The sequence below is a fragment of the Epinephelus fuscoguttatus genome, linkage group LG2, assembly GCF_011397635.1.
Source record: "Epinephelus fuscoguttatus linkage group LG2, E.fuscoguttatus.final_Chr_v1".
Lineage (NCBI taxonomy): Eukaryota > Metazoa > Chordata > Actinopteri > Perciformes > Serranidae > Epinephelus > Epinephelus fuscoguttatus.
In genome coordinates this window covers 19,443,384-19,461,652 of record NC_064753.1, presented here as the reverse complement: position 1 = coordinate 19,461,652, position 18,269 = coordinate 19,443,384, and the positions used below count along the sequence as shown (strand labels likewise).

At 42.0% G+C, this 18,269-nt stretch overlaps 2 protein-coding genes across 3 annotated transcripts in view; both read left to right on the top strand.

Annotated features, from left to right (window-relative positions):
* Window positions 1-5,021: 5,021 nt before the first annotated feature.
* Window positions 5,022-7,471, top strand: ddx28 (DEAD (Asp-Glu-Ala-Asp) box polypeptide 28). The gene has a single exon (XM_049563465.1). It carries the CDS (start codon window positions 5,218-5,220, stop codon window positions 6,913-6,915), a length of 1,698 nt encoding a protein of 565 aa, XP_049419422.1. The 5' UTR covers window positions 5,022-5,217; the 3' UTR covers window positions 6,916-7,471.
* A 3,445-nt stretch (window positions 7,472-10,916) lies between these two features.
* tln2a (talin 2a) overlaps window positions 10,917-18,269 on the top strand; it is a 122,427-nt gene continuing 115,074 nt past the window's right edge. For both annotated transcript variants that reach the window (XM_049601562.1, XM_049601552.1), the window contains exon 1: window positions 10,917-11,064. The gene's annotated coding sequence lies outside the window, so the exon portion shown is untranslated. The remainder of the gene's footprint in view (window positions 11,065-18,269) is intronic.

Genomic DNA, 18,269 nt, shown 5'->3' with positions numbered 1-18,269 from the left:
TTTTTACCTTTAGATCCCTCTGGCCTGCCTGCCAGCCCATTCATTTCCAATCGGCCAATTTGGGCTTGTTATTGGGGCTGTGGGGAAGAACAGACATCTTGAGCATAGCTTTTTGGATAATTTAGGTTGGAGATGGTGCAGCCTAAATGGCACCTCAAAGCTAGGTGTTACTGTAGGGTAAAAAATGCTGTTTGTGCTCTCAGAGCACCTGTAGTTATCTGCCACTTTTATCCCTGATTTCTACAGGCTTGAAAGGGGTGTTTGAAATGTCGACTTCTAAATTTATTACCTGCTCAAATGGTGATTTTGCACAGTCTTTTGCACTGAGTGGATATTTCATACCAGAGCGCTTCACTAAAATGGTGGCCTAAGGTGCAACAAGTTGAGAAGATGAACATATTGCGTCCCAACCATTTGAAGGTGAATACAGTAAATCTAAATGCCCAGTACTCTTTACACCTGCATTGAAAACAGCTACTCTATGAAATGCAACTCTGACATGACAAGCTAATGCATATACAGTTATAACACACCTGCTCTAAGGGATTCCTTTGTGTTACATCACAATGCAGTTTTTAGCATATCTTTCCAGAGCTAGGGTGGCGAGAGTAAATCTGTGGCTGGAATAAAGCAATAGTAAATCCTCCTGTATACTGCCTGTTCCACTCCCTTTAACCTCTGTGTCTCTATCCAACCCATCAATCTCCTCGGGTTAATCTTTATTGGGTAAGCAACACAGAGGCTGATGCACTCTAAAGCTTTAATGTGTTGCTGCTTTGATGATCGTCCTGCCTGACAATATTTGTATTCAATTATTGCCTGCTTTCACCCTGTTGGAGATATTAATCCAAAGCAGTAACACTTAAGCACACAGCTTTTTTTTCTCCTGATCTATTGACAGATACTATAAACAAATTTAACAGCGTGTGGGTGTATTCAAATTCTTGTTGTGATGCCCTTTCCCTGCACTGCACACAAACACACACACTCACACACACAGGTTTGTGGCTGATCGAGTATATCTGCCTCTATCAAACAAAGTTTTAAATGTTTCACCAAAGGCTTTTGCAACACTGATAAGCAGAGTTATAAAACACCATGAGCTTTTATGATGTACATTACTGCCACTATTTATTCCCACCCATCATAGATTAATAAAACAAGAATAATATTTGGGCTATTATATTTAACTTGCAATAAAAAAAACAAATGAGTGCATATATATATATATATATATATATATATATATATATACTGTGTGTAAAAATATGCATGGCACCATTAAAAAAGCCCCGAAGATCATTTACTAAGTTGAAAATAACTTCCGCAGGAGCACATTTTGATGTAAATCAGTCAACACAAATTGCATGCACAGCAGACAACAGCTTCTTATTTTTCTGACACAGCCACACTACATATACCTATGCTAGATGCATGTGGGCGTACAGACAGGCGCTCCACTCACAAATGCATCTGAAAGCATCAATATCACATTTCCTGTGGTCTTTATTTCCAAGCAAAAGCACAAAGTTTAACCCTTCTTGGCTTTTATGCCACCTTCTGATGCAAAGCTCTCCCAGCAGACACGTGCTCCTCTTTGTAATGTAAGGGTCGGTGTTATTACAATCAGTTCCGAATATGCATTACATTTTTTTGGTTGCCTCTCTAAAGTACATGAAATTTAATGATATCCTGCAATTTTAAAGTGCTCCCAAATGTGCAGCAGTCTGATTAGTAAGAACAACTAATGTTTTGCTCTGCCTGGTGTTATTTAGATAAGTTTTAAGTATGTAATGTTGCTTGTGTCAAAACCTAGAGGAACAAAAGCAGCTATTTTGCAGGACTGCTTTGAGCAGCAGTTACTGACAGTTAGTTGCACATGATTATTTCCTAAAATCAGTAATGTCATGAATAAGTACCAACTAATTTCAGTCTGTATTCAGTTATACTTTTAAAAGAGGTCACTATATTCTTTGTTCTAAACACGTCTTCTGTGAGACTGACTTGCAATGGAACAGAGAAGCAAAACAAATTTGACTGGAATATTCTCCTGCACTGTTGCAACATATTTAAGTTAATACTTCCTTACAAAACTGAAAGTAAAGAATGAAACAAGTCAAGAATATTCCTTAAAAAATATTTACATAGAAGAAGACATATAATTTTTGTTGTATTGAATGCAAATAAATGTTAAATAGCTGACTGTATGTTACCCTTTGCCATACATATATTCTTATAAAACTGAAATATAAAGTGATCATTATGATATCGTGTGGCAATCACATGACTCGACTGAACTTTCTCCTGTACAGCATTCGTGTCTCCAGACCCACCCAAGTCTAATTCAGGTTACCGGCGTCTCTTATCTTCGCAGATGACCTTTGAAGGGAGAAGATAAAGAAAACAAATTGTGTGGGAGGCTGTAGATGTGGTTTGTGATATTATGCTCTTGTGTAGAAAGTTTTGGAGGAAAAAAAACACAGCATCTGCCCCCACACTGGTCCTGTTCGAGAGGTGTCACTCTTTCAAGGATTGGGGTTTGCACACACTGCAGAAATGCAGCGCAGCACCTTGGCAACACGCAAGATGTTCACTAAATGTCAACAAATATCAAATTGCACACGGTGCTGTAACAGAATGTCAGCTGATAAGGGATTAAAGGCTTACTCAGGTATTTGCACAGTTTTGGAGACAGGATCTTATTACATATGTTCTCCAGCATTTGGAAAGCAATTTATGTCAATTATTTATTTATTTATTTATTTTATGACTTAATTTATCTGTGATTGATTTATAAACAACAATGTGTTAATAATGCAACACAATGGAAAAGTGAAAAATATGCTGATTATTGCAGAATAATTAGTGCAAGACATTATTTTAATCATTTCAATTCTTTTCAAACCATCTGAAAGAGATATTGTATAACTGGAAGACAGTGCAAAAACTTGCCATCACAGCTCTTATGAGGATTTCAGGTGACTTGAAATCCTCCTTGTTGATTTATGCTGCCCTCTTTTGTTCAGTCTGTGAAACTGAATATTGATTTGGTGAGGTGATGAGTGAGAACTCAAGGACAGGGTCTGTACATAAAAAATGTACACAGTGGAAACATGACTCACTTTAATGTTTACTTTGCAGTGATAGTATTCATGGAATAAAGCCACTTACTAATATGTAACAATTATATGCCCAGCTCAGCTCTCTCCTCCTTTGTCAGAATGTGATCCAAGACCCCAGGTCATAGGGATTCCACAGCACTGGCTTGTCCAACATGTGACAGAGATTCTATTACTGAAAGTGTTTGTGATGTTCTGGGGCTACAGTTAATCAATCAGCGAGCCAATTCATTCACAGCACATGGGGAGGGTGGCTGGTATACGATCAATGCTACATGTGACAGCAGCACTGATGCAGACAGCTGTTGTTTTTCAGTGCTAGGTATAAATCTAATTGTCTTTTGCAGAGAAGAATATGATAAGATGATAAAATATGTGAACCCAGATAAATGAATGAAAACATTCCTTGTAGGCAACTGGAGAGAGATGAAGCCAAACAGCAGAGGCTCATGTCCCCCTTAGGACCCTATCTGGATGCATGCCTGGTTAGATTAGTCTCCTTTTTATTAGCTTACTCTCAGAGGCAAAGCAGCAACACTGGATTATCCCCCTAAGAACTGCAGGGCAGGCAGACAAAATTATGCCTGTCTTCAGCCTTTAAGTAGTAATTTGTTGGTGTTGACTACATACCGTGTTGACAAGATTAATAGATCATACAACAATAATCAGACAAAATGTAGATCTGCTTTCTTTGGCAACTCTCAGATGAATACAAGTACACCTACAGTGACTCTGGTTTGGGCTTTACTGAAGAGGACTGACCAGAGTTCAGTCATGTTGACAGTTATTGACAGTCACTGTTGTGTCAGTGACTGTGCTCTTTCTCACCCCTCTCTAATCTATTACAGTCCCTGACATTACTGTACTGCAGGCAGTGCTGATTCACTGGGGCAATGATTAGCTGATTGATTTTACATTAGGACATACATAGGATGTACAAGACTTTGAAATAAACACAGAGATCAGGCTGGAAAGGGACACTTGTCTGGGGATGGTCAATTGATCTTCTGTTTAAAACTACATATTTTTAAAATGCCAACAATGTGTATCTGCAGTGGTGGAATGTAACGAGGTATATGTACTCAACTGTTGTACTTAAATACAAATTTGAGGTACTTTTATTTTAGTATTTTAATCTCATGTCAGTCACTTCCACTCCACCACACTTCAGAGAAAAATATTGTACTATTTACCATTTACTACTTATTACTATAATTGTTTGATAACTTTAATCACTTTTTTTGAGCTCAGACCAAACAAAGATATTAAAGTGCAGCTGACACTATTAGCTGTCCGACTACGATATTAATTGGCAACCATTTTGTTAATCGTTTAAGCTATTTTTCATGCAAAAACAATTTTTTTTCTTTCTTCTTATTCTAATTAGTTTCATTATTTTGATTTAATAAATTGATTTAAAAAATCTGCATGAGTAGCCTTTCACTTTTAATACTTAAATACATTTCCCTGATTGCACTTACATACTTTTTCTTATGTAGCATTTTCAATACAGGATATTTACTAGTAACAGAGTATTTTTACAGTGTGGTAATAGTATTTCTACCCAAGTAAAGGGTGTAAATACTTCCTCCATAACTGTGTATCTATAGAAATAATTAGCCTATACCTTGTAAACTACAATATTATATACATAAATGTACATTTTCAAGTAATATTACATTAAAATTGAGATATTTTAATAACAAAACAGCTTTCAGCTTTCATATTTATTTAATTTGTTTAATAATAATAATCATATTCGCTTTGCTTTCATGACCGTTGGTATTTTATTTTATATTTGTCTTTGCTACTTTTGAATAAAACGAGAAAAAAACATTGCAAATCTATGTTGCCTTTCTACATACGTCATCACTCCACGCCCACTCGACGTCATCAATATTCGCCAATACAGCATGGCCATGTCGCTGTCCCGTGGGAAGTATGGTAACAGATTTACGGTGTTTTTTGAACATTTCGAGTGACTTTTTAAGATTCCCAGTGCGCTAAACTGGTGTCTTCTTAACAGTTTAGTTCTTTATTCTCGTTTTTATTCGTGTCAGCTGACTCTTAGCTGGCAGCGAGACAGATAAACACCAAAATGCACTCCGTGAAGGTCGGCTATTTAGCTTCGGCTGCGTCGCGAGCTCTGTGCTCAAGTGTTCACTCTCGTGAGTATATTAAAATGTCGGCTGTGTCTCATGTTTATTGCTCTGTTAGTCAGACTCGCTTTTGTAGGACAGCAGCCACGCCGGAAGAGACAGTTATCCGTATCCCTCGCTACATGCAGAAGCGCATTGAAAGTGTGAAACAGACTCGAGGCAAAAACAAGATCAGCACCGTCAAAGCCGGAAAGCTCCTGATCCAGTGCAAGAACCCAGTCCTGAACCAGTCTGCTGGATACACCCTTGGGAAGTTCGAGCAGCCCGTTTTGTGCTCCAAAGGATGGAAACACAACAAATCATTCGGTGACTATTTCTCCATCAACAACATCAAGACTGTTGCACCTTTCGTCACTCAAAGTCAGGATGAGGACGCTGAGCAGAAGGCACCGGTGACGTTCAGTAACCTTCGCATCTGTAAGGAGCTGGTGGAGGCTTTGGACAGTATCAACATTACACACCCCACCACTGTACAGCTGAAGACCATCCCAAAGGTTATGAAAGGTTACAACATTATTTGTGCTGGTGAGACGGGCAGTGGGAAAACACTGAGTTACCTCCTGCCTGTTGTTCACAGGCTGCAGGCTGAGAAGGAGCATGAGATGAATGCTGAGGGCAAACACAAGATCCGTGCTGTGGTTCTGGTTCCTTCCAGAGAGCTAGCTGAGCAAGTGGCCGCTGTGTCCAGGACTCTGTGTGCTCCATTAGGCTTCGTAACAAGGACTGTGGGTGGTGGGCGAGGTGTAGGACACATCAAGGCTATCTTCAAGAGGGATCAACCGGATATTTTAGTAGCCACACCAGGTGCTCTTGTCAAGGCCCTGAGGAGACGCTACCTGGACTTCAGTGAGCTGTGCTTCTTCGTGGTCGATGAAGCTGACACCATGTTCGACCCCAGCTTTTCTGACATGCTGGAGGACATCCTGCTCCACACAAACATTGCTAGTAATCCCAAGGAAACACAAGGCCCAGGCCATAAAGCCCAGCTGCTGGTGGTGGGAGCCACCTTCCCCGGGGGTGTCGGGGAGGTGCTGAGCCAGGTGACAGATCTTGGCAGCATGGTGGTTATCAGAAGCAAAATGCTGCACTTCCTCATGCCACATGTCAAGCAGACATTCTTGAAGGTAAAGGGCGCTGACAAGGTCCTGGAGCTCCACCAAGCCCTGAAGCTGCTCCAACAGGATAAAGGAGGGGGTGCTGCTCTGGTATTCTGCAACAAGTCTGCCACCGTCAACTGGCTGGGGTACTCGCTGGAAGAGATGGGGGTGCCGCACGCACGTCTGCAAGGAGAGATGCCCGCTGCTGTGCGTGCAGGAATCTTCCACTCCTTCCAGAAGGGCCTGGTGGATGTGCTGATATGCACGGACATTGCTTCACGTGGCCTGGACACATCCAGAGTGCGCCTGGTTGTCAACTACGACTCCCCAGAATCCCCCACAGACTACATCCACAGGGCAGGGAGAGTGGGGAGAGCAGGTGGGGTGGAGGATGGGGAGGTGCTCAGCTTTGTCACGCATCCGTGGGATGTGGAGCTGGTGCAGAAGATTGAGACCGCTGCACGTAGGAGAACTAGTTTGCCAGGGATGGAGTCTGATATACGTGAGCCAAAACCAAAAGTAGCAGAGGCAGAGGAGTAGAACTGAAGTGTTTTTCTCTGTGTTTGCAAGTGGAAAAGACTCTGGTGGGATATGTTACTGTATGTGTAGTGTTGGGATGACAAACTCTGAATGTATGAAACATTGTCAGCAGAAACAGTAAGTCAGATGTGTTCAACACAGAGTCAAAGTAGGCTGTTTTTCTTCAGCAACTATGATTTTAAAAAAAGTATACATACAACATTCCCAGCTGGGATAATTTGAAAGGGAGATTAATGGAAGTGACACATCCTATGGTTCTGCCAAGTTATGACCTGGGATTGCTTAATTCTGGTGTAAGTATGTGCTTCTAATGCTTTGAAGGCACCTGCATAAAGCCTAGTATTAATAACGATATTTAAAAAATCCTAGTGTGTGCTTTATGTCTAAATGTTATTTTGCCATAGTGTCAGAAATGATGTCAGAGCCTATATTTGTTTGTTTGTACATTATCTGCTCAGCAATTGCTTACTTTGACTTCAAATATTTATTTGCAAACAAATGATGCAGTATTTTTGTTAAAAATGATTTGACTTCAAATTAAAATCTTAGTGCATAATCTGACATTGTTTTATTTACCTCAGCTTTTGCAATTTGGAAAAATGTGTGATCTTTGAACTATGTCCTAGCCATTTTCTTTGCACCAAAAACATTTCTTTAGCCTACCTCTATTGTCAAAGTTGTGCTGGGCCTTTTGAAGCTTCTTATGGATGCAAAAATAGCATCCTAAAAACAGCTTCAGTTTCTCCTCCCAAATACTGAAAACAGAAACAGACCTGGTATGTAAATGTCAAGTAAATCTCAGTGAAACTTTGCAACAAAGAAATGCGATGACTGTGTTTGACTTGTCATTGAAGGAGATATTCTTGTAGAATTTTCCCAAAATACAACCCATTGGTATTTTCACCACATCTAGCTAAATACCACCTAGGTTACAGTATTAAAATAGTGTCTCCAACACTTCAACAAAACAGTCTAAACAAGAATAAAAATGCATTCTACTTTGCCTGATCTGTCTCTTAAAACCTTTAAAATCTGTCCTCTATTGATTATTATCATGTGGTCAAAGCCTGAATTTTCTGGAGATCCATTCTTAATCGTCCTTACCACAATTTCAAATAGTGTTTTTTTCTGCAGTATGTACTGCATGTGTTTAGCCACCAGGTGGTGCCATTTGTCTGGCTTCAGCTTTTGTACATTGGCTGCACAGTTGAGAGGTCAAAACATGAATGCAGATTTTTGTGTTTTGTGCTCAGTACAATCAACTTGGCACACACTCACTAACATATTGGAAACAGTCACACTCTGCTAGTTTCTGAAACCCTTTCTGGATTCCAGCAGGCTACATTTTATGTTTGCATTACAGAAACATTTCATCCAGCTACAGCGCTAATCATTAAACTCCAGTCAGGTTGAACACAAGCCAAAACCTGAGGTCTCTGCTGTTGATGTGGTAGATCCATTGTAGTTGAAAGCATTTTTTTCCCTCTCCAGTGCCTGCGGGTGCTTGTTGAAAGGAAACCGCAAAACGTGTCAACATGAAAATCTGCCAGAGTGCCAAAAATCTCTGGGATCTTATTTCAAAGGTAATGACTTATCCTGTGACCCTGATTTTATGGTTCAGTAGGTGTTGCTTTGAGCAACTTTTTACATGACTTATGGACAGATGACAACAAACTTCCAAGTAGACATATCTGCCTGGAAACAGTGTGTGCTCTTATTTTGAAAGGGCTGTTTGTCAGTCATGTTACATACCTGGTGATTTATGCTGCTGTGTTTGTGGAAGTATAGAGCTTATAGAGGCAGACGGATCGGGTCGGACAGACGTGTTAATGGTGCTGACAGTAACAAGGGGCTTCCAGTAGAATGTCTGAAATCTAGCTGAGATTGTCCTGCTGCGGCTCAGGTCAACATCTTTAAGCTTCACCCCCCCCCACCCTAAGGTTCACATTTCACCCAACTGTACCCTGACAACAAGACCCAAGTGTCCATTTATAGCATGTGGAGCAAATGCCTCCAATTCCTCAATTTATATTTTTGTCCCGCATCACCTCAGCTGACCCCTGCAAAAATAATGAACTATCAAATGTCCCACTTCCAGGTAGCTGCTGAGCCCGGCATTAACTATTTTATGGCGAAATTAATTTTAGACCACAGCTCTTGGCCTTAAAGGGCCACTCCATAGAATTCACACATGATCCGTTTACTCAATGCAAGGATTACTTTACAGCCTGTGAGTACAGTTCAATGTTTTCTGTGACTCTAGAGAAGAGTTATCATGTTTGAAAAACTAATCCTGGTGATGTCATCGGGGTTATCTGAGTTTGGGCTTGGAGACATATATATAACAAAAAGCCTGCATTAAAAACAGGGTGTGGAGTGTGGGAGGTATGGGCATATTCCAGGCACTGATCCAAGATGCAAGAGAGCTGCATCATGGGAAATGTAGGATGTAGAGTTTTTAGAGCTTGACCCATACTATGGACTAAAAATCATCTTGGACTCTCCCTGCTTCAATGTAGTCTTTTGTTTTTTAAAGTTCCCACCTCTGAAGTTGACTTTCATGTTTGACCTTCGCTCTACATGATGATGTAGCTTGACACAAAAGGTTGTTTTCACATATCCGCTGAAGAAGGATAGTTTCTCCCTGTTAACCTCAATTTAACACGTATATACTGGCATGATTCTGTTACATCACAACTCTATATTTCAAGGAAGCACACATCCTGCCGATATCCAGATATACTCAAAATTAACCCCCAAATGTGTTACTTAAGTAAAATTTTAAAAAAGTACTATACTACATCATGATCATAAATAAACCAAATAAACTGTCATTATTATTATTGCCATAAAACTGCAATTATTTGCTCAAACCACTTAAGTAAACAGGCCTTTATTTGTCAAGATGTGCAGCTATGCCAGGCTAGTAAAAGGGACTGGGCGTTTAATACAAGGCCTTCAACTGAAGTTTCACGGTACTACCAGTTCTAGATTTATGGTGTGCTGCAGTTTTGTGTGTGGTTTCTACAAATGCCGTCGGTGTACCAGGCTCCATTGCTCAACTTGTGTTGGTAGGTGCTATCAGTGTCGAAACACTGTACTGTCTCTTTATGTCATTACTTTCAAATGTATTAAAAAGTGGAAAACTATAATGTAATATGAGTGTTAGGTAAACAATAGCCCCATCAGTTGATTGTTTCTGTAAAATGTATGCCATAAAAATCTCATCCATGTCATAAAAAGTAATACTATTTTATAATTTTCATATTTTCTCTGTGTGGCTCCATGTTACACACATGATTACGGCCCTGTCACAACTAGTTACGTAGCTGAACGTTGTCCAATATGCACCTCAGAACAAAGAATTGAAATAATTGAGCTTTTGTGTGTGTAAAACCCATGAGTGTCTAATTTGCTAAAACATCTATTGAAGGGATTCTTTCTTTAATCTGTCTCTAACAAGTCCCCCACACCATTATGAAAGTTCAGCACTAAACACCCCTTAAGACACTCCTGGAAAACTGGATCCTGGTTTGTTGAACAAAGGCAAAACAAGGGAGAGAAGCACAAAGTTGGCTGGTTCGAGGTCACTAGTTCTCACCACCAGGCCTACAGTAAAACAAACAGTGAGTTTATTTGAGCAGGTGGTGATGTTTATGTGCCTCTGACTGGGAATTCTCCTGCCTTTGTTTCTTTATTTGTTGTTGCTCCAAACCAATACTTAAAGGGCCTTGACTAGTTTCCCCCAGACATTATAATCAGGTGCCAACCAAGAATAAAATAATAATATAGTGCTTTTAAACTTATCCCACATCTATCTATCTATCTATCTATCTATCTATCTAATGGTATCACTAATTTGTAGTCCCCGTGGACCATGGGGGTGTATGAATGGACTACAAAGCGCGTGGTCCATTAATAATGACGCATTTCCTCTTTACCCCACCGTAGGATTATCTCCCCCCTCCCCATTTACACACACACACACACACACATACACACAGTGCCGCTGCTGCTCACACACTGTCCAGCCACTTGGAAATTTCCCTCAACGCGGAGGATATTTTACAGCCGAGGAGCGGGACCGTCGGCTAATGTGCATCTTCTCCGGGCTGCCTCGCTTGAAATGCCCCAGTAGAGGATCTGAAGGTAGGTTTACAACCCTGTAATCGGCTTATTCCGCTGCCCATCTCCCCCGCAGCAGCAGATCTGTCTGACCTTCTCTCCGACCAAAGCTTTATATTAAAACCCCGCACGCCTCTGTGTGTGTGTGTGTGTGTGTGTGTGTGTGTGTGTGTGTGTGTGTGTGTGAGCCCAGCGTGAGTCCCAGCCCGCTGGATGGGAGCCTCTCCGTGGCTGCGGTTCCTCACGGCTCTCTGAATGGATCTGTAGCCCAAGTTGTGTTTCGGAGGCGGTGATGCTCATTTGAATCAACCAAACTTGCGGTCCCCCTTTTTGTCGACTTCTCTCAGTGGCACCGGATCAGGTTTTTGGGCGACTTTACGCACCACGGCTGCAGGAGGGCACCGGGTGAGGACTGCTTTGGGCGAAGCCGAGCATGTGGACAACGGAGGGTTGGCTGTGTGTGTGCGTGCGTGCGTGTGTGTGTGTGGTGGGTGTGCGGAGTCAAAGAGGCACGGAGAGTTCACGGTAACATTGCACTGGCTAGGGAGAACCAGCCTCCGCCATGTTAAGTTACCACCTCATCCACGCCGCCACTAACGCCACAGGCAATTGTTCCTAACTTTTATTTGAATTATACATGTCTTCTGGTGACACGCGCGCATTAAAGGGCGGCCACCTGTGCAAAGCGCGTGGCTGCAGCTCGTGAAAGGAGCACGCGTTACAGTTCCAGCTCCAGCTCCGGCACACCGTTAAACATTATACAGCCTGCATACATTGGGGAACCTATGTTGTCAGCCGTGGGCGTTATCCCCACCGATGTGTGTGCATGTGGTCGCCACGGTCAAGGTGACAATGACAGCAGCATGATGGGAAAAACACATACAGTGCGACGTGTAGATTTAAATGCATGGCTTCTCTGCAACAGCAGCAACCCGTCCAGGTTATATTGCATGGATTGTGTGGATGGCTGCCTGTGTCGGCTCTGCTGCCACACCCCTTCATAGCAAGACAAGGCTCTGCCATTCGCACCCCATCACATGCAGTATGTGTTATTATGATCACTGCAGGAAATCTTATGATATGTTCAAATGTGTTGCCAAGCAGGCGAGCTGAATGATCACATGTTTATGGGGCCATGGATCAATACACTCTATAGTAGTATTGCAATGTGTGGATCAATGAGCAGAATGGATTCCAGTGCCCCTGTGTGGGCCTGTGAGCTGGTCAGGAGGCAGAAGTGACAGGTCATATGAGATGGGGGGCACCAGTGAAGCAAGAGATGCCTGCGATGTTTGATGTGCAAGTGAGTTTCTCTGGCAGTTTAATGGGCAAAAGTAAATCGTCCCCTGAAGCCTCCCGTCTCACACACACACACATATATACTCCATTCCCCCACTCCCCTTCTGGCTGCATGGACCTTGGCTTGTCAGGAAAAGACACATGACCTTATAGGCTGCAGGCTCCAATGTGTGTGTAATGCCTCAGGAACGAGTGCTCTCCTCTGACTGGTTTGTTACACATCCTCCAGGCATGTCTAACATCAGTCTGTGATCCTGAGATCCATTTGGGTGTTGGGAGAGTGTTTCCTGTGTGAGCAGTCGGGAGTTATTGTGTGTGTGTTTTATCCAAAAATCTATAGTTAATAAAGGTGGGGAGGGAAATTGAGGCAGCATGAGAATGTCATCCCATCCCCTCAAGTTGCCCTATGTTAAAATCTGTCCTTTCAAAATGGCAGCTCTCATCTAATGAGCCAGGCCCCTGTTCTCCTGTGCTGATCAGCTATGCTTCTGTTTCATCTCGGTGAAAATGTCATTTTCTCGAGTCTCACAGTTAACCGTCACCATCAGCTGCTGCTGCTGCTGCTGCTGCTGCTGCTTAGTATGCCACTCTGCCACCGGTGACGGCACCGATCATTTATTAAACTGACCAAACTCTATCTGGCTTCCCTGACATAAAAGCAGCAATCAAAAGCTTTTTCATTATATTAGCAACTGCACTGACCTTTTTGGAGAATGTGTTTACGCGTCCATTATGCTAATAGATTGAAACCAATCTTCTCAAAGCAGAGCGATCAACAATTACACTCTTTACTGTGTGTAGCTGTTCAGTTATTTAGTGCTGAAATCAGTGGCAGCAGCGGAGAAGCAGAGTGAATCTTCAGGAAATGATGTCTGCACATATTGAAAGCTAAAAGCAGCCATGCTTTGCATAAACGACAGAACTTAAAATTAAACCACAGATGACTGCTCCAGCATAACCCACAGCCCTGTTGCTACTAAAACATCTTACATGAAGATACTAAGGCACAGTCCTGCAGCTCGGACTATAGCTTTGAGGGACTAACTTTTGATGACCACATGCTCCTGGCTTGTAAAGACCTTCAGGGCCGATCCCATCCGGCAGCGGAGGGGTTACTCATCAGGAGCACGTGGCTAATTTATTGATGTGTCCCTTTGTTCTGCGTGACAACAGGCTTTTGCTGTCACCAGTGACCACAGAGAGGAAGTAATCAGCAACCCATAATGACACTTTAATCTCAAGAGGCACAAATGTTAATGCACTGGGCCATGGGAAGGGAGCCAACAGTTTGCTGCTCATGCTCAGCCAGGTAGCTCTGCTCTGCGTGCAGGAAGTGTCAGTCAGCGTCGTGGGGTACAGTTCTTATGAATAACACATCTCTCTGGAAGGGTGCAACAGTAAGAAAAACACAGCTATGCCTTTTTATGCAAAAGTTGCGATGACGAGAGCCTTTTTCACGCGGGTGGAAGGAAGCTTTAGGGGATGGGGACCAAATTTGAGCTGTACAGAAAAAAAAGCCTGGTTAAAATTACATTTGTGAAGGACTTTGAAAGCAAAATCTCCGACTAACAGCATCTTTTGTTCCTCAGTTGTACTGAAATAACCATAATCTGCTGCTAATGCAGCGGGTGAACATTCAGTGTCTGCTCTGCTTGTTTCCCAGTGCAGCTCCCAGTTGGTCACCTGGAACTCATTCCTTGTTTTTTTTATGGATCCTAGAGCCTGAAACAAATGTTTGGAAGTGGTTGCCAGGTTGGTAACTAGGCTTCGGCTGCCAAATTGGAAACCAAAAGCTGAGGGCAAGCATAATTGCCATAGGTTAGTTTATTTGACTGATGGTGGTTGTATGGGATTAAACAATTTAAGACAATAATTAGAACATCAAGAATGCATGTTTGTAAAACATTGCACATTAAATAGCAGGGTACATTGGCTGCAAGCCTCATCCGAGCATGATTACATCTGTAGTGTGTCAGATTGGAGTTCCTTTTGATCTGGAGTTGGAGAGGAAGTAAAAGTTTTTAATCATGAGAATGTAGTGGGTTCAGCCAGTGTAGCCTGTTTTGTAGCATACATATTAAAAAACACGATGTCTACTTGCTTTGGATTCCTGGCAACTGATGAGCCGCTCTACCTCCTTTCTCCTCCTTAGCTGCCCTCCTTTGTGACTCCAACCATGTGTATTTATTATGTGTCCTCTTGAGTGAGCAAACTCTCCTTCTCAAGGATAAAGCATATGTTGGCCATGTAGGATTGATGGTATAATTCTGCATAATTTTAATAAAATGCTCATCTAAGGGTTGGAATTTTATTCCCAGTATGTGGGATGGGTTGTCATCTTCCTTTCATCTCCCCACACTTTCATCTCCCTAGGTGATGGAGTGAGAAAGATGATTATGAATAATATGATTCAGGAAACCATAGCCGTCAATCTTTGGATGCACTTTTAAGACTTTTATGAAATCAAACCCCTTATTTGATACTATAGTATGTCTGCATTTTATCTGCAACAACCAGGCGATGTATTTACATTCCTTAAATACTGATAGAGTAGCCTTTTTGTTGGTGGCGGGGTCCGCCATTCCTGCCCTAATTGAGTTTGTTTGGTTGCACTGTAAACAGATTAACCAGTTGCTCCTCTGTTATTTTTGAGACAAAGTAGCTGCCCAGTGAGTGTTTGCTGTAGTATTGAACCACACTTGCTGTTACTACGGTAACCACAGTTGTTGCCAAATCAACTCGGACTGAAAATGTTGAGTATAACTCTAAAGTTTCATACTGCAGTTGAGTGGCAGTTTTTTTTTTTTTTAAACAAACTGCAGTTTGCATAGTTTAATGCGTTACAAATGGCAGTTAACACACATTTTAGGAATGCTGTGTTGAGGTGATGTGCTTTAATGTGTGGAGCTCTGCACTGTGACGGCGGGAGAAAGGCTGAATGGAGGTGGAGGAATGTCTGGCCTAGTTCAAGTTAACAATATCACAGAATTTCACACTTGGTTGTGACCAAGCCAAGGCATGCGTAACCTTAAACATAAGAGTCAAATCACAAGATTCCAAGCAGGGCCTCCTGTAAGAAAGAGGGCCCCTGTGTCTGGCCCTTCCGAATGTACAGTACCTCTTTAGTTGAAGACAGAAAACACTTTGAATCACTTTGCATGCTCCCTTGTCCTGGCCACACACTTATATTAGATTGAAGGATTATAGTTAACAAGAGGCAGCAGGTTTACAAAACATTCAGGAGTCACAGCTTTTACCCAGATTTCCTTTTTGTTGAGGTCAAACGAAAGTAAAATTGCATGCAACAAATTTAGCAGCAGTATCAAAACTGAAATGACTAGATTGATGTAGAGATTTCATCATCCAGCCCATCAGCAGTGAAGCATGCAAACACAGTAGTTTTTTTGGTGGTAACATTGTGATGTGTAAGTCCTGAATGCTGGTCATTGTTTGGTGGATGCAGCAGAGGCTGTCTTTTTGGCACATCCCATCCACTTTCTGTTTTTTCCCACCTCCCACTAAGTTCTGGTATGCCTGCCTCCCACTCAGTCCACCATCCGATCCACATTGCATCACAAATACATGCCAGTACAGTGGTTGCCTGCCAGTAACACCAAGTACTATTTCTGCACAAGTGGCCTTTGCTAATTGATTGGTTTTAAATACTCCGTATGACTCAAGGATAGGAAATGTTGGCTGTGTTTTTTTTTTGTTTTTTTTTTTTGGTCTATAATTAAACATGGAGTGTGTTTCAGGAGGAGCAGTTGGTCTGAGCAACCAGTGCCCTGCAGCGGCCTGCGTATGTGGTTGTGTGTGTGCTGTGATGTAAGTCAGTGGACCCCCAGTCTGGTTTAAAAATACAAAATTTTGGTCATGCAGAGCAGTCTGGAGCAGCAGGAGCCGGTGCGGTTGTCATAGTGACGGGGGATGGAAACTCACGCTGCCTACTACTTAGTAGGCATTTTGAATGGAGTTGCTCATTTGAACTGTTAGCTCGATAGATGAGCAAGACAGTTTTTATGACCACATATGGTTGTGTACGGTCATGTATTGAGATTGGTGGACAGTTTTGCATATTTACGTTTCATAGTATAAACTGACCGTAACCCTATGAACACAAAGTAAACTGTCATTTGGCATTTGGTAGTCGGGGATTCCATTTTCAGTACAGTGATGATCTGTTTGTGCCAAAATGTCCCTGTGCAACATCTCAAAACATTATGTGCTTTAGGTAGAATACATATGCTTATGTTTCAAGAGGACTTGAGAGTTGTGTCTGTACCATGTTTCAAACTTTTGATGATAACGCCAGGTTAAATATGATACAAAAATTGAAAGATCACTATGGAGAAATGAGGTGAAGTCCTCCCGTTTAAGTTTGAAATGAATACTGGCTATAAGTGTCTTTATTAGCTCCCCAGAGCTGCTTATCATGTGATCTGTTATAGCTGGATCTGTGCTGACTTTGCCATTTTTCTTGTCCTTATTCGTATGCTAATATTGCACAAGTATGCTAGAATACTGTTTGGTTGGAATTTTGTTTCCCCTTGATAAAAGTTAGATTTGTAAATGATCAAACTATCTGTTGTTTTGTCTTTTTTCCTGTGAGACGACTGCAAAATGTAGCTTTGGCTGATTGTGATTGTCTAAAGAAATCAGCCAGCACATGACGTTACTCAAACATCACCTAGCCTACTCGCTGGGTCAAATCCAGGTTCACTTCCAAACTTCAGTCAGTAATTCTAGGAGTTTTGGCCAAAGCGAGCTGTCATCCCGACCCCAGGCTGAAAGCGGATCTGCTCTGAAATGTGTTTCAGGTTGCAGCTGAGCTCTTCAGCTATTACTGGAGTGCATCTCTGGCAGAAATCCCTGCTGCCATGGTTGCCACCTCGAGGCTCATGCCTCTTAGTCACCAGGGCAGAAATGTAACCTAATCAGGTGTCTGCTGCTCCCAGTGCATAAGCAGCACACCACACTGTGAACAGAGTTGGCTCTTTTGCACCAAACTACATGTGGCACAAGCGCCCTTGTGCACCATGTTAATATATGACACCCTGTAATTTTCACATTTCACTTGGATTCATTTTTAATACTTATATTGCTTTTGGCAGTAGGGATTCATTTTCCCTCTGCTTGGGGGCTATTTGATCTTTCCAAAGTAACTAGGAAATGCAGTAGTTGCCTAAAGGCTACAGAAGCATGCCTGTTACATAGAGATTGCTGGTTTGCTTCCGAAAGCTAAATCAGAGAGTATGCAGCTATGAAGTGAACCATGTAACACCCTCTCCACCATAACAAGTGCTCCTAGGCAAAGTGCTTTCTTTTAGATTCACTCAGTGGACTACTTGATGCCAAATGCAACCTGTTGTGGTTATTTTTGGTATCTTATTTGAAGTGTGTTTGTGTGTGTGGCTCCAAGTACTGCAGATGAATCACAAAATATCAAATGTTTAGAGATAAACACTATTGCAAGTTGACTTTTTATACAAGAGTGCAGTCTAAAGCCATATCTATACAGTTGCGAGGGGAGAAAAATAAGGCTTGGCATTTGAACAAGACAGGATATCAATTGGATCTGCAACCAAAAATAAAAGACGGGGATGAGCGCATGCAGCTTTGATGATTCTGCCAATGAAAACTGTAGCCCATCCTTGTAGTTTAAAGATGAGAGAAGGCTTGACTGCATCTAAGTTTCCTCTGCTGCTTTGAAGGTTCCTCAGCAGTTGTCTGTTACTATCAGTTCCCAAAGTCACAAACAAATGGTCTTCTCATTACTCAACATGTTTGTTTTTTGTTGACAAATTTCAACATTTGCACCACTCATCAAATTATTTTAGTCCCTGTGACGCTGTGGTTTGTGAAAGTAATCCTGCGTTGGAATTCCCCAGGAAGTGAGTGCGGAGCTGCTCGGAGCTTTGTTGAGCAAGGGT